The sequence below is a fragment of the Oncorhynchus gorbuscha genome, linkage group LG11 (assembly GCF_021184085.1).
Source record: "Oncorhynchus gorbuscha isolate QuinsamMale2020 ecotype Even-year linkage group LG11, OgorEven_v1.0, whole genome shotgun sequence".
Classification (NCBI taxonomy): domain Eukaryota; kingdom Metazoa; phylum Chordata; class Actinopteri; order Salmoniformes; family Salmonidae; genus Oncorhynchus; species Oncorhynchus gorbuscha.
In genome coordinates, this window is record NC_060183.1 from 58,824,146 (window position 1) to 58,841,821 (window position 17,676).

General features: G+C 43.8%; 1 protein-coding gene across 2 annotated transcripts in view; it reads left to right on the forward strand.

Annotated features, from left to right (window-relative positions):
• The window catches only part of mmp17a (matrix metallopeptidase 17a), a 121,469-nt gene extending 105,730 nt beyond the window's left edge, over positions 1-15,739 (forward strand). For both annotated transcript variants that reach the window (XM_046370301.1, XM_046370300.1), the window contains exons 6-10: positions 1,672-1,774; positions 3,617-3,699; positions 6,758-6,910; positions 10,779-11,036; positions 14,573-15,739. In XM_046370301.1, the coding sequence (XP_046226257.1) occupies positions 1,672-1,774; positions 3,617-3,699; positions 6,758-6,910; positions 10,779-11,036; positions 14,573-14,901 (926 nt within the window). In that variant the 3' untranslated portion in view covers positions 14,902-15,739. The remainder of the gene's footprint in view (positions 1-1,671; positions 1,775-3,616; positions 3,700-6,757; positions 6,911-10,778; positions 11,037-14,572) is intronic.
• The last annotated feature ends 1,937 nt before the right edge of the window (positions 15,740-17,676 follow it).

The following is a 17,676-nucleotide window of genomic DNA, read 5'->3' on the forward strand; positions in this document are numbered from 1 at the left end:
CAACTACAGAACTAAGCCAACCTCAGCGTGAGCTTTGGTTACGAATGGTATGAACTTTGAACTATTATTCACTACAGAAGTGATACCTCCTAGCCATTGAGTTAGCCACAGCAGCTGCAAATGCGGGCTAGGAAAGAACAGACAGAGTATCCTGTCTACCACACAATGACATTACTACAACGTATCCATTTGACCACTAGAGACATTGTTCAAAGGACTCGGTTTGGCAACACGGCCTTCCATCTACCACCAACCTACCGAAGCGCAGCTCAGAGTAAATATTTATTGCATTTTCCTTTTCCAAATGGGCGGTAACTTAGAATGCATAAAATACTGTATCTACGATAGCACAGCTTCTCCCCTTGTCCCTCAGTCTTCCCGCTCTTTCACTCAAACCCAGCCCCTTTTCTTTTGTGTAACCAGCTGTCATATCTGTTCCGCCCGCTAGGGACATTTTCCTTTATGACGTAATTTGTAATCAAGGTATGATTCATTCTTTGTATCTGTAATTCTGTGTGATTATTTAGTAAATAAATAATTAAACCCAATTTTGTATTGCTGATTCAACTTGTTAGCCAGGGTTCGTGAAGATAACCAAGAATTTACAACTTTCAGATGAGACTGAATTAAGGTGACGATTAATATTGACTGCTATTGATTTAAAATATTACTAGGTATTTAAGAGTTTATTCGGAAGATAACAGCTCTATAAATATTATTTTGTGGTGCCCCAACTCTAGTTAATTACATTTACATGATTAGCTCAATCAGGTAATATTAATTACGGAGAAAGGATTTTATAGAATAGCATGTCATATCACTTAATCTGGCACAAATCAGATCACCTCTTGCCTAGCTACTCCTCTATGATTATTTTATACCCGTCCCTCCACACGCCTACCTCACTTATACTAGACATACATCAATGGACTGGCATTCTGCCATCCCTTCTATGTGCATATACTGTGCAGAAAATCCTAGTGGTACTGTATACATTAACTGTCTAATCTACAGGCGCAGACCTCCCCACCACCACCCCTCAAACCTCTCAATGCAAATGTCTCCTAGAATTACCCATGATTCCTAATGGGACGTGTCCGCCCATCCCTTAATGCAACATGGCGGTGTAGAGCAGGAAACCCAAGGCCTCGGCACAGGAAGCAGAATTGATTAGTTTGTATGCAGTGATAATTGATTTAATTAATTATTAGTGGAGAGATTGCTTTAATTGGTCATCCCTGTGGCACAGACCCTGCTTATCACTGTGTGCCATGCTACTGAGAGAGGGAGGAGACGAAGACGGATAGGTGAGGGGTGATGAGAAGAGAGGGAGGAAAGGAAGACTGATAGGCGAGAGGGGATAAGTAGCTGGGGGAGAAGGGAAGAGACTGGAGAGGTAAACAGGCAAGGTAGGACAAACAATAGAGAGAGAGGTGAAATAGAGGGAAAGGAAGGGATGGAGAGAGAGGTGAGATAGGAGACAGGGAAAGGAAAGAGAGAGAGAGGTAAGATATAGACAGGGAAAGGAAGGGAGAGAGAGAGAGAGAAAACATGTTGAATCATGCTGCCGCTGTAGAGTGGGGCTGTATGCTTGGAATGTGTGTATGTGAATGTGGGGTTGGGTGTCTCTAAGTACAGTTGAATTGACCCTTGACCTCTCGTCCTTCCCAGGGGTGAGCGATTCAGTGTCACATACGGCCCAGCCAGATGACCCCTCCCAGACCGCTGACCCACCTGTACTACTGGACCTCCCTGAGAACAGATCTACTGTTCCGTGAGTCACACCCACACAAACACACACACACACACATACACCTTAGCACTCCATATAATATATCTGCTGACACACATACACTCACCCACTCATATACACTCACCCATTCACATACACTCACCCACTCACATAACCTCACCCACTCACATAATCTCACCCACTCACATACACTCAGAGGCCAGTTTATTAGGTACTTCACCCCTTTCACGAAAATGGTTCACCCCTACAGACAGTGAGTCAGGTGGCTGTGGCTTGCTATATAAAGCAGGCAGACGAGCATCATTGAGGCAGTTACTGTTTGATTGAACTATAGAATGGGAAAAACGAGTGACCTAAGCGACTTTGAGCGTGGTATGATCGTCAGTGCCAGGCGCGCCGGTTCCGGTATCTCGGAAACAGATGGCCTCCTAGGCTTTCACGCACGACAGACAGTCTCTAGAGTTTACAGAAAATGGTGTGACAAGCTAAAAACATCCAGTCAGCATCAGTCCTGTTGGCAAAAACAGCTCGTTGATGAGAGGTCAAAGGAGAATGGCAAGAATCGTGCAAGCCAACCATACGGGCCACAAGCAGGAAAATAACTACGCAGATCAACAGTTGTGTGCAGAACAACATCTCGGAATGCACAACTCATCTATCCTTGTCACAGATGGGATATTGCAGCAGACGACCACACCGGGTTCAGCTAAGAACAAAAATAAGTAGCTCCAGTGGGCACGCTATCACCAACACTGGACAATTGAGGAGTCGAAAAATATTGCCTGGTCCGACAAATCACGGTTCCTGACGGAAGAGTTAAGATTTGGCGCAAGCAGCATGAGTCCATGCCCCCATCCTGCCTGGTGTCAACTGTACAGGCTGGTGGTGTTGGTGCAGTGGGGAATGTTTTCCTGGCAGACGTTAGGACCCTTAGTACTGTACCAATTGAGTAATGTTTCCATTCCCCGAAGAATTCAGGCTGTTCTGGAAGCAAATGGGGCCTGACCCAGTACTAGATGGGTGTACCTAATAAACTATTCTCCCTCCCTCTGTTTCCAGACTGTTCTGCAGTTCAGCGAGTTTGGACATTGTCACAATGCCGCAGAGAGATAACAGTCCTTGTTTCCAAGTGTGCTCGGTATTACATTTGTATGTTTATACCACACCACGTCGCCAGTGTTCACACACCAGACTACACAGCACACAACAGCAAATGTCAGAACAGAAGCCCTGAGAAAATAATAGATTTTCATACTTGACTGGTAGCAAGTGGATACTTTGTCCTCGTTTTTGTTCTTTTTCCCACTCCTCTCTGTAGCTTTCCCTTATAATTTCTCGTCCACTCCATCTTGCAGGATGATGTGTGTGTGGACAAGGTGGATTTAGCCTGACAAAGGTCACTAATATAGTCCTCTCTGCGCTCCTCTGTTAATACTCCCTGAATAGAGATCTTTGTTAATAAGGAGCTAGGCGAGTAGCGTCTCACAAAAGCAGCCCTGTTGTGGTAATTGCCTCGTCATTTGCAGCCCGGACACGTCAGGCGCTTAAAGTCAGTCATTAGCACTGGGATAATGCATGTGAGGACGTCGGTCTCCTGCGTCAGGACGATAACATCTCCCTGGATGTTTGGCCTGTTTTTTTAAGTGGCACACACACATACACTCAGTTGATAAACACACAAGCATAGTGTGCATGAGCGCACTGCACACATAAACACAAACAGAGACACACACACAATGGTTTAAGATGGGAAGACACTGATTTAGACTGGTATAGTGACTGGGGATAGAGAAGTGGTTTGGTGTACATTCTGTTTTAGTTTCTTTCATTAATCCCCCCCCCCTCTCTCTCTTCCTCTCTTAGGCCAGCACGAGATTCCCCTGACAGGTGCACCAGTCACTTTGATGCAGTGGCCCAGATTCGCGGGGAGGCCTTCTTTTTTAAAGGTACAGAGATGGGCCAGAGGGAGAGAGAACAGTTTGTGGCATTGCCTGCAATCAATATAAAAGTCAGCCAAGCATCTCTCTCAGAGTTCCACACACACCTTCACACTCAACAGACGGAAAGATAGACAGACACTGGAGGGGCCCATGGTCCTATGTTGACTGTAAAACTATATGGTTTGAATTGAGGAGATTCTTAATTAACATATGTTAACCTCAAGAGATCTCCATGGTAATATAAAAAGTTTTATTTGGCCTGTATGTTATGGACGATGTTAATAGCTTGTAGAGCTGCAGATGAAAAAGTATTATACAACGGGTGGGTCTAATCCTGAATGGTGATTGGTTAAAACCGAATTCTAGCCGGTGTCTATTCCACAAGTTACAACCGGCTAAATCTATGACGCTGAAATGCCTATTTACCCCGTCCCATCTAACTGCACAGCCAGGCAATTTATGAACTTGATCTCTAGTATCTCACATTTCTTTTAGACCAGCATTTAGATTTCAACAGCAGAGATTTGTTTAAACATTGCTGTCTGTCTCCGACATTTGCAACATTGTTTCAATATGCAAATTCAATCTCCAGCTGTCCCATAGTAATGAACTTGTCGGGAGTCGGGATGAGACAGAAAGGCAGGCAACTTTTCTCAACCATTCGGAATCATGAATCAGCATCATTTTTATGGATATACACAAAGAACTATCAATGGAAAACAGGCCAAACGAAACAAAGTGCAGCTAGTTTGCTGTCTTTCCAGCTTCAGTTTGAAGTGATTGTGTTAGCTTTATTGTTGACAAGCTCCTCTGAACAACTGTGTCCTGACGAGAGAGCACATTTTCTCCGCCAGGTGAAATCGTGCATCATTAGCTCATTGTTATGGATGTATCCAAATAAATGTCACTAGAAAACAGCTTAAACAAACGCAAATGTAGCTACTTTGCTGTTGTTCTGGCTGCAATGTTTGACGTGACTGTAAGTTAGCTGTAGTTGGCTAGCTAGCAAGCAAGGGATAAGAACGTTGTCAGGCAGTATGGCAATGAAACATTTAGAACAACGACTGGGTCACGTCCAGAGATACAGAACAAAAAGACTGAACGACTGGGTCGCGTCTCTGGCAACCGAACCTATACAATGAATGACCAGCTGGCTTGGGTAGCAACCCTAGAATTGTGTCAAGACTATATCTTGTGGAAGGATGAAAGTATGAATACATTCATCAAAATAACATTTTTTATGAAAATATGTCAATCACTATTTGAATATGTTGGTAACACGTTGTATAAAAGTGATAATGACATTGAAACCGGTGTTTGGAGGATATATCGGCACAGTTTGCCGGCCCTCAACTTTTTCTTGGGCCTAACAACACCCGTGCCAATAGATCCTCCAAACACCGGCTCCTCTGGCATTATCACTTAAATAATACAGAGGCTGTGACCCAACTCAGACAAACTTAGACTAAATTTGTCCAACACAGATACTGGAAGCCAGGCTGAATCTGCCTCTCTGTGTTCGCTTGGTTGGTTCAGCCAGTTGAGTGCCTAACCGGGTAAAATCTCCTCTGCGGCATCCACACATGTTTGTCCTGTGGACCATTTGAATATGGACAACAGCGTAAACATTGACACACAGGATGTATACAAACACACACTTTTCACTAGCGTACACACATACAGTACACTCCCACACATACACAAGTTGTGTACACACATTCACACAAACACTTACACAAACGCTTAATCAGGCCGCGGGGCCAGACGGATTACCAGGACGTGTACTTAGAGCATGAGCGGACCAAGTGGCAAGCGTCTTCACTGACATTTTCAACCTCTCCCTGACTAGTCTGTAATACCTACGTTTCAAGCAGACCACCATAGTCCCTTTGCCCAAAAAAGCGAAGGTAACCTGCCTAAATGACTGCCGCCCCACTCATTTCGGTAGCCATGAAGTGCTTTGAAAGGCTGGTCATGGCTCACATCAACACCATCCTCCCAGAAACGCTAGACCCACACCAATTCGCAAACTGCCGCAACAGATCCACAGATGACGCAATCTCAATCATCCTCCACACTGCCCTTTCCCACCTGGACAAAAGGAACACCTATGTGAGAATGCTGTTCATTGACTACAGCTCAGTGTTCAGCACCATAATGCCCACAAAGCTCATCACTAAGCTAAGGACCCTGGAACTAAACACCTCCCTCTGCATCTGGATCCTGGACTTCCTGACTTGCCGCCCCCAGGTGGTGAGGGTAGGCAACAACACATCTGCCACGCTGATCCTCAACACGGGGGCCCCTCAGGGGTGTGTACTTAGTCCCCTCCTGTACTCACTGTTCACCCATGACTACATGGCCAAGCATGACTCCAACACCACCATTAAGTTTGCTGACGACACAACGGTGGATGGCCTGATCACCGACAACCGATGAGATAGCCTATAGGGAGGAGGTCAGAGACCTGGCAGAGTGGTGCCAGGACAACAAGCTCTCCCTCAACGTGAGCAAGAAAAGATAGCTAATTGTGCACTACAGGAAAAGGAGGGCCGAATCCCCCCCCCCCCTGTTGTGTAGTGGGTTGAGAGTTTCAAGGTCCTTGGTGTCTACATCGCCAACAAATTATCATGGGCCAAACACACCAAGACAGTCAAGAAGAGGGCACGACATCGCCTTTTCCCCTCAGGAGACTGAAAATATATGGCATGGGTCCCCAGATCCTCAAAACGTTTTACAGCTACTCCATCGAGAGCATCCTGACTGGTTGCATCACGCTACTACAACCCCTTGTATAGCCTCATTATTGTTATTTTATTATGTTACTTTTTTTCCTTTTTTTCACTTTAAGTTTATTTAGTAAATATTTTCTTAATTAACTCTATTTTCTTAAAACGGCATTGTTGGTTAAGGGCTTGTTAGTAAGCATTTCACGGGCATTTCACCTGTTGTATTCGGCGCATGTGACAAATAAGATTTGATTTGAATAACTTTGTACCCGTCCTCCTTTACCTATTTACCTACATTTATTTTCTTCCTACTTTCTCTCTCTTCCTCCTCATAGGGAAGTATTTCTGGCGTCTGACGCGGGAGAAGCACCTGGTGTCTCTGCGTCCGGCTCAGATCCACAGGTTCTGGAGAGGCCTGCCTACCAACCTGGACAGTGTGGACGCTGTCTACGAAAGACCTGGGGACCACAAGATAGTCTTCTTCAAAGGTACCCGACCCAGAAACCCAACCATGGTTGTGGTGGTGGCAAGGAGTTCAACCATATACCAACTATGTTACATCAACTATGAAAGGGAGTGTTGTGATGTAATTTTAAGGTTTTTGATTTGTTGAGGAAACTGTTATGACTATTATTTTGAAGTGTCAAGGCTGTTCAAATAAATGTGAAGGTGTTCTGAGAAAGATATGAAAAGAGGTCCATCAAGTGATGTGTCATTATGGGCTTTGAACTTTGTTAACGGTTTTATAGATGATAGAGGGCTTAAAAATGCAATCAACCTTACAAAAGAACAAAAACAAGGACATCTCTCTTACACCTCTTGGTAAAAATATTTCTTTCTCTGTCTGTATTTCAAGGTCAATTTAATATTTTCATCACAAAACACATGCATTTTTTATTAATTTTTTGAGCCTACGGCACCTGGTATTTCCAGGCGGTCTCCCGACCCAGTACTAACCAGGTCCGACCCTAAACAGGTGTGTTCAGGGTGGTATGGCCACAAGCGTATTTTTCTTTCTCCCTGAATTTGGTCCCTTGGCTCATCTCTGTAACTCTTCAATGGGCTTGGGAGAGGCCAAAGTGTTTCTGAAACATGACTCCCCTGGCCACCTATTTCTTATCACATTGCTCTCCAACCCGGATGTCAGCCGAACCAATGTGTCAGAGGAAACACCTTTCGACTGATGACCGGAGTCAGTGTACAGACGCCCGGCCCAGTCACAACATAATCCAGCCTCTCCAACAGAATCCAGGTAGAATCAGGAATTCCCCAGGGCAGCTATCTAGGCCACTTACTTTTTTCAATCTTAGAGTAAAGCCAGTGTGTCTATGTATGCAGATGACTCAACACTTTACACGTTAGCTACTACAGCAACTGAAATGACAGGAACACTTAACAAAGAGCTGCAGTTATTTTCAGAATGGGTGTCAAGGCATAATTAGTCCTACATATTTAATTTGGAAATGTATTTGGAACAAATCATTCACTAAACCATAAACCTCAATTAAATCTTGTAATAAATCATGTGGAAATTGAGCAAGTTTAGGTGACTAAACTGCTTGGAGTAACCCTGGATTATAAACCGTCATGGTCAAAACATATTGATACAACAGTAGCTAAGCGGGAGAGAAGTCTGTCCGTAATAAAGCCCTGCTCTACCTTCTTAACAGCACTATCAACAAGGTAGGTCCTACAGGCCCTAGTTTTGTCACACCTGGACTACTGTTTGGTCGTGTGGTCAGGTGCTACAAAGAGGGACTTAGGAAAATTGCAATTGGCTCAGTACAGGGCAGCACGGCTGGCCCTTAAATGTACACCGAGAGCTAACATTAATAATATGCATATAAATCTCTCCTGGCTCAAAGTGGAGGAGAGATTGACTTCATCAATACTTGTATTTGTGAGAGGTGTTGACATGTTGAAAACACAGAGTTGTCTGTTTAAACTACTAGCACACAGCTCAGACACGCAGGCACAGACTATGGGAGGCGCACAGTACTACATAGAGCCATGACTCCATGGAACTCTATTCTACATCAGGTAACTGATAAAAGCAGTAGAATCAGATTTTAAAAACAGATACAAATACACCTTATGGAACAGCGGGGACTGTGAAGCAACACAAACATAGGCACAGAGACATGCACACACACATGATAACCGACGCACTATACACACGTACACATGGATTTTATGTGGTAGTGGAGTAGGGGCCTGAGAGCACACACTTGTGTGTTGTGAAATCTGTTATGAATCCATTGTAATGTTTTTAAAATTGAGTAACTGCCTTAATTTTGTCAGACCCCAGGAAGAGTCAGCAGTTAATGGGAATCCATAATAAATACAAATAAATACAAGGAGTTTCTAGAGCACGATGAGCCAAGGAAAGCACCACCGTCAAACCCTCCCTTATCCCGGATGGCCAATTGTGCTCCGTTCTATGGGGCTCCCTATCACGTCCGATCTGCACCACCCAGGACCCTCAAAACACATTTAATCACTTTCATTTGGTTGAGTTATCAAATTAGTTCTTTTTTTCTTCGGTTTGGTGCTATTTTCACAAGTATGTGGTGAATGCCCCCTATCTTATGTTCAGAACCTTTGATTGGGCATTCATTGGGGTTTCACACATCTTTCACCCCTGAGTCATTCATGCGAGTGTTTTCTGTTAATGAGAACATTTTGTTTAGTCACCAACACATAAGATAATGTTAAGCTCACCATTTAGTAATTTGAACTACCATTAAATCCAATAGCTAAAAATAAAAGATACACATTTCAAAACTGAATAGTAGATTTCCATATAGAATTTGGCTATAACTTGACATACACTATTTTTTAAATAATTTGTATCCAATGGCAGTCTGTGAACATGTGGAGAAATGTCAGGCCCTGTGATAGACTATAGCGCCCTGGTGAGATGGTGTACTTGTACATCAAACAGCCCAACAGAAACAGGAGACAGACTTCTGCTCCGATGAGTGTTGGCTCGCACAAGCCAAGGCTACTTTCATTATTCTTATGCAATACATACGTAGGAAAAACCATGACAAATAGGGGTATTGTAAAGCAGTTGGCTATTTTAAAAACATAGCACAGTGTTGTAGGCCATTTCTTCCCCATGCAACATTGTCAAGATCACCTTTTCTATGTGACAGGTCAACTGATACATAATCGCCTGTCTCTCTGCTTGAAATTCATCAGCTTACAGTGCAACAATGAAATTCAGATGAGTGGAATACTGTATATGCAAATCAAATATTAATTGTATTAGTCACATGCATACAACAGGTGTACACCTTACAGTGAAATGCTTACTTACGAGCCCCTAACCAACAATGCAGTTTTAAAAAATAAGGATAATAATAAGAAATAAAAATAACAAGTAATTAAAGAGCAGCAGTAAAATAACAATAGCGAGACTATATACAGGGAGGTACCGGTACAGAGTCAATGTGCGGGGGCACCGGTTAGTTGAGATAATATGTACATATAGGTAGAGTTATTAAAGTGACAATGCATAGATGATAACAACAGAGAGTAGCAGCGGTGTAAAAGAGGGAATGAGGGGCAATGCAAATAGTCTGGGTAGCCATTTGATTAGATGTTCAGGAGTCTTGGGGGTAGAAGCTGTTTAGAAGCCTCTTGGACCTAGACTTGGCGCTCCGGTACAGCTTGCCATGTGGTAGCAGAGAGAACAGTCTATGACTAGTGAGACTGGAGTCGTTGACAATTTTTAGGGCCTTCTACAACCCAGGTAAATCAGTGCATTGTATAATACACTATAATTCCAAATGGTAGCACATGGTGGCTATTTCCACTTTGTCCTACTGAAGCACCCTGGCTGATGGAGAAGAATGGTTTTACCTTCCAACACAAATTCATGTCAAATTGATAGATTTATGAGGTGAAAAAATATATTATTTTACCGTGTTCAGCAGAATCAAACTATATACGTTAACTAGGCAATACATCATTGTGGTTCAGTAGTTATCAGTTTTGAGCAGTTTAATTACTGTAAGTGATAGTTTATTGTATTGTTAACAAATTACAAGAATATCATATCAAAAGTAAGGTAAATATAGCATTGTGAAAAGCAGATACATGTACTTAGAAAGAGTGATTTGGTGCAGTGAACAAGTGGTGCAGTGAACAAGTGACTTTGCGAATGTATTTATTGTATTCAGTCTATTGAAGATGTGCTTCGAGTTTTGAAACATGAGCCATTTTGATGACCTGTTTTGTGAAAATGTACCACGTACTTCTGAAAATTGCACCAAAGTGATTGAAATCAAATGTAAACAACTTGTCCAGTTAACTCTCGTTGATTGACGTTCCTTTGTCCCGCCTCCTCAGGACTAAAGTATTGGATATTCAAGGACAACAACGTGGAGGAGGGTTATCCTCGGCCAATCAGTGACTTTGGCCTGCCCATGGAGGCCGTGGACGCAGCCTTTGTGTGGCTCCACAACGACAAGACCTACTTCTTCAAGGACAACCACTACTGGCGCTATGATGACCATCTGCGGCGTATGGATCTGGGCTACCCCAAAGACAGCACACTGTGGAAGGGGGTCCCGCCCCAACTAGACGACGCCATGCGATGGTCGGATGGTGAGTATTAGACAAATGCAGACACACACACAGTTCCTCTGCGTCCACATCACTGAGGACTTGACATGAACTAACAACACCACCACTCTTGTCAAGAGGGCGCAACAGCGTCTCTATTTCCTAAGGCGGATGAAGAAATTCAGTCCTGGGTCCTCTCCAAATACTACCGCTGCACCATCGAGAGCGTACTGACTGGTTGCATTGCGGCCTGGCACAGGAATTGCTCCGTCCACGACCGCAAGGCACTCCAGCGGGTGGTGAAGACGGCCCAGTACATCACTGGGAACATGCTCCCGCCATCGGAACAGTGAGGAAAGGACTTTGCATCATCAAGGACCCACACACCCCAGTCATGAGCTGTTCACTCCCTTACCGTCGGGCAGACACTTGAACTGGACTGACCACCTGCACTGATTCTCCGCATCTTAGCACACATACACTCACTCATGCAGACAGACATATACACTCACTGGCCAGTTTATTAGGTACACCCATCTAGGACTGGGTCGGACCTCCCTTTTACCTTCAGAACAGCCTGAATTCTTTGAGGCATTCTACTGAAATTTTCCACAAGGATGTTGGTCCATGCTGAAGCGATGGTATCACTCAGTTTCTGCAGATTGGACGGCGGTGCATTCATGCTGTGAACAGCCTGTTCTCTCATCCCAAAAATGCTCAATTAGGTTGATGTCTGAGGACTGCACGGGCCACACAAGTAAGCTGAGCTCGCTGTCATGTTCTAGGCAATATTTTTCCACTCCTGAATTGTCCAGTGTTGGTGATCGCATGCCCACTGGAGATGCTTCTTCTTGTTTTTAGCTGATGAGAGTGGAAACCAGTGTGATCGTCTTCTACAATAGCCCATCCATGACAAGGATCAACGAGTTGTGTGTTCAGAGATGCCGTTCTGCACACCACTGTTGTATTGCACTGTTTATTTGTCTGTTTGTGTCTCACCTTTTCACTTACACGATTCTTGCCATTCTCCTTTAACCTCCCTCATCAACGAGCTGTTTTCAGGCAACAGGACTTCAACTGAATGGATGTTTTTTGTTTCTCACACCATTCATGGTAAACTGTCGTGCGTAAAAATCCTAGGAGGGCAGACGTTTCTGAGATACTGGCTCCGGCGCGCCTGGCACTGACGATCATACCACGCTCAAAGACGTTTAGGTCATTCGTTTTGCCCGTTCTAACATTCAATCCAACAGTAACTGAATGCCTCTGCCTGTCTGCCTGCTTTATATAGCAAGTCGTGGCCACGTGAATCACTGTCCGCAAGAGCGATCCATTTTCATGAACAGGGTGCCTACTAAATTGTACCTAATAAATTGGTCGCTGATTTTACATTCATGCTACACTCGTCACAGCTGCTTCTACCAGACTTATTATAGTGCTCAGTTTTTACACTGCCCCAGTTCCCCCCTTCCCCAATACATGTGTAAATATTGGACTATGCATTGTGCCTTCCTGTACTAATTATTTAATTCTACTACTTTTCTATTCTTTTATTATTTATTATTGTCGACAAGGAACCTGCAAGTAAGCATTTCATTGGATGATGTATACCGTACAAATCCCGTATGACTAATAAAACTGCTGAGGGGAGGACGGCTCATAAAAATGGCCGGAACGGAGCAAATAGAATGGCATCAAACACATGGAAACCATGGAAACCATGCCTTTGATCTATTTGATACCATTCCATTAATTCCACTCCAACCTTTACCACGAGCCCGTCCTCCCCAACAAAGGTGCCACCAACCTCTTGTGACACACACACACACCAACAAGCTAAACATTCACATACTGTATACTCTCACATACACACTCCATATACACACGACACTCACTTCTAAACACTCGCACAATACAAGCTATATACTTACACATACAGTACTGCACTAAAACAAAAATAGCAAGCGTTTGTCAAAAAGAATGCAAAAAGAATGGAGTACCTCACTGTGTTTTATTCATGCTTGCCATTAGGGTGCTGACAGAAGGTTTAGTTCCATATCCACTATATTAGCCCACACTGGATACTTTTTCTCTCCACTCCCTCCTGCTTATAATATAATAATAATAATAATAAATGCTATTTAGCAGACACTTTTATCCAGAGCGACTTACAGTCATGTGTGCATACATTTTATGTATGGGTGGATTTGAACCTTTTATCCCGGCATTGCAAACACCATGTTCTACCAACTGAGCTACAAAAGACCAGGGCCCGTAGGGCTCTGCTCTGGTCAGAAGTAATGCATAATAGGGTGTCATTTGGGACAACCATAGTGTTTGGGTGAATGGGGCTGGCTGGTCCAGGAAGGAGAGCGAAAGTAGCTGAGCTGAGTCTGTGTTTTCATTGTTGGGTCGTCATGGCAGCGGGCGCCTGCAGCTGGGATGTGTGTGTGTGTGTGTGTGTGTGTGTGTGTGTGTGTGTGTGTGTGTGTGTGTGTGTGTGTGTGTGTGTGTGTGTGTGTGTGTGTGTGTGTGTGTGTGTGTGTGTGTGTGTGTGTGTGTGTGTGTGTGTGTGTGTGTGTGTGTGTGTGTGTGTGTGTGTGCGAGCGCGTGCGCGTGTGCAAGAGAGCAGGATGGTGCTAGGGCATCATGTCTCGGCTCATGCACAGCATTCCCAGCAGTGAGCTCCTTATTCATGCTTATCTCAGAGTCGGACCCTTAATCATGGAGGGCCAGTCTACCTGCAATTAAAGTACACTCACCGCCTTAAACATTGGGAAATATTTACATAAATCATATCACACCAAAGCACACATGCATTATACTCACCTCTCCATCTGTTTCATACAAACTCAAGCCCACACACAAACAAACAAACAATCAAGCCTTCACTGTAGCTTCGTAGTACATACGCATATCAAATAGCTTATCAAAATTCTTCAGTAAAGGCATTACACACACACAAACATTGCACGATCCCAGTCTTCACATGAACGCTACCCTCATTCAGGGTCTGGGCTCTTTACCACTTCCAGCTCCAAGGTCCTGCTCAGAGCTGATTAATGTGTGTAAGCACAAGCCAAGTATAAAAGCAAGAGTCCCCACACAGCCGAAGCTACCAGAGTGGAAGCACACACTCATACACACACACAGACCTGTGGGCCTGGGAACTGGAAGCAGGTCAGAGAGCTCTCTCTCCAGGCCTATTCCATCACCTCAGGAAGAGAGAGAGCTGTGACGACAGGGATGGAGAGAGAGGGAGAGATAGTGCTAGGGAGGATGAGAGCGAGGGAGGGAGGGAGAGTGAGGGAGAGAAAGCGGCTGGGAAGGAGGAGACAGATAGACAGGAAGGGATGGCGAGAGGGGGAAAGACAGAGATAAGGGAGGGAAAAAATGACATGCGAGAGAGGGAGAGTTTATTTTGTGTAAAAAACGAACTGGTGGATAGAGAGAGCAGCCTGATAGGAAAACAGTGTGACAGAATCAAGCGACATTGATGTATTACCATAGCAATAGCAATCATCATCACAGTCCCCTTGTAATCCTCATGCAGCCTCTGTCTTCTTCCTCTCCTTCAGATTCCTCATACTTCTTCAAGGGGAAGGAGTACTGGCGCGTGGTTGGCAGTGATATGGAGGTGGAGGCTGGGTACCCACGGCCCATAGGAAAGGATTGGCTGGTGTGCACAGAGATGCAGTCGGACTCCCCAGCCACAGAGGCCAATAACACAGCTAACACGCGGCTACATGGGCAGCACCACACCGACCATGCCGAAAATGGCTACGAGGTATGCTCCTGCACTTCTGACTCTGCTTTACCCCTGGGAGCCCGGCCCTCGCCCTCCCCCCTCTGGCTGCTCACCCCTCTCTTGACTCTCTCAGTGGTACAATCCTGCGTCCCTCTATGATGTAAGTAGAGGTGAGCAGCCTCACTCTATGACATGAAGTACAGCAGCCAATCTGATGAGAGTGGGGAAGTGGCTTAAGGGGTACTGTCAGACCAGCCCCACCGTCCGACAAAACGATGACTGGAGGAATTAGCTGTTATTGTTATTATTATCTTAATTGGGATCCTCTGTGTTTATTTGTTTTTTTTGTGTTTTTGTTATTTATTATATTCAATGGATCAACTTGCTTTTAAACTATTTATGTTAAAATTATGATATTGGATTGAATTAGAAATGTGATAACATGACAAATGGAAATAGCTTGTCAATTTGATTATAGTTATGATAAGTTCACAGCAAATTAGTTCCTCTGTGACTAAGCAGTCTATCAAGAGAGTGGTACTCTGGGATGCCGCACGCCCTGTCCCCTTGTTCCTGCAATCACTATAAGTGCTTTAAGAACCCTCGCACATACATAGACCACTCCATGTGCGGTTTCTATGGACTGAGCTAGCTGGGAAATAATGTTCCGTCTCTGCTCACTCGCTCAAATGGTAATGTCTGGTCTGGCCGGATGGACACTATGCTCTCATTGGACAGCTTGCTCTCTCACTGAGTTTTTAATGTCAAGACTATCTGGATGGAATGGACACTACTTCCTGTAATGACACTGACTGTCCTTCCTTGACTGCACTCACGTGCCCTTTTGTGACCTTTGCACCTGTATCTTTCTTTTTTTTCTCAGCTCAGTAACAGTAGCACCTCTTGCCGTTATCAGAGAGGGTAACCTGTTAGTATTGATTATTAGGACGTATTTTTGTAATAAACACAGAGGGATTGTGGTTGAGCCCTACTCGGGGATGTGCATGATGTGGTTTTCATAATGCCTTGGTCTTGTCTGGTCTGGTCAGTGCTCTGGTCAGTGGTCACCACAGCGATCAGCAGTCAATATTAACCAACAGTCACCCAGGGACACCGTTCTCCTTCTCCAGTGGACATCTCTCCTAACATGAACTTTCTCTAAGGATAGGGGGGATGCCTGGGTACAGGGCAGTGACAGGACATTCACCAGAGACCTGCCTGCTTAGAGGAGTGCACCCACTCACTACACAACTGGATTTATTAATATTACTACGATATATTTACTTACAGTCTATATATATATATATATACAGATATATTTGAGCTGAAAATTTCAATGGCAGTTGCCCAAAAACAACATGTACATTTTAAGCCATCTTTTCTAAGATTAAATATTTTTGTAGGAAAATAAAGAGGGGGTAATAGAGAGAGTGTGTGCTGGGTTGTGTAATGATTTTGTGTCACAGGGAGCCCAGGTGGAACAGGGAGAGGAGGACACGCAACAGCTGCAGTCACAGGCTGGCAGCTACTTTCTGGTTTGAGTTGTTGGGAGCCATGTTTCCCATGTACAGGCAGGTTATTGTTTCCTCACTCCAAAACCATGCTAATCAAGATGTGCTCTCCTGGTAATAAGACATCTTCTTCTACATGCATTCGTTGTTTCAGATCTGTTTATTCAGGATTATGTGTATACATAATATATTATGCTTATGTATGTTTTGTCATAGGAATCAGTGACTTTTGAGAGGAAGACTGAACAATGTTGACTTAGTAAAAAGAGACCATAAAACTCCAGATATTATTGACTCAAGGAAAAAGAAATGTGAGGCAGACACTCAGGAAGCAGACACGCACACAAACAATGCATGCCGTGAGTATTTTTCAGCATTAAAACCTGTTAGATGTAAAGTCCCCTGTTTTGGGGACCTGCTTGGTTCTGGTACCGGTTTCAACCAACATTTCTGCTTATAAATCTTTATGTGGACATGGTACTTTAGATTGAAAAGGCTTGCATTGAGCAGTAGCCTTAATTCTCAGGGACACGGGAGTATGTCTCTTCTGCCTGTGTGACGCAAGATGTAAAATCTGACACCAATTGAAGCTGGGATGTCCTTCCTACCATTTAATTCGCTCTTCCAATTGTCCATCAACTCCTGGCTGAACCCTATGTTACAGCCACTAACAGTTATGCCTGGAACCCTTACATCATAACACAAAGGGAGAAAGTGGTTTCGTCACTGTAGCATATTCAGAGATCGATTTACAACCAGTAATCTAAAATAATTCATAGATTTAAAAAAAAAACACTTTCTGTTTGTCATAGGCTGACAATATTAATATGAGATGAAAGGCAAATTCCTAGTCAAGCTTGAGCTCTGTGAGACATTCACAGCGATGGAGGCAGATGTTTTAGTTGCTGGATATTGGCGGGAACTGGAACACGCTGTCATACACGTCGATCCAGACCATCCCAAAAATGCTCAATGGGTGACATGTCTGGTGAGTAAGCAGGCCATGGAAGAACTGGGACATTTTTACCTTCCAGGAATTGTGTATAGATCCTTGCGACATGAGGATGGCATTATCATGCTGAAACAAGGTGATGGTGACAGATGAATGGATGACAATAGAGTCCCACAGTGGAGGTGTCATAATACCCATAAAACCTAGTGGTCAAACAGGGAAATGGTTCCAATCGTTCTTCCACTATTTTAGAAACACTTAAATTAAGGGCTGTGTTTGATCTAGGCTTGTACAATGTACAAATATGTATTTTACATTTATAAGGAAGATAAAATCTTATAGTTAGTTGTTTTATAAATTGAATATACAATTTATAAATATAATATAATATAGAAGAAATATGTCATTTCAAGCCTGATTCATACAGGTTTGTTGAATAGGAAATACATCATATAAAAGATTTTTTTTTGT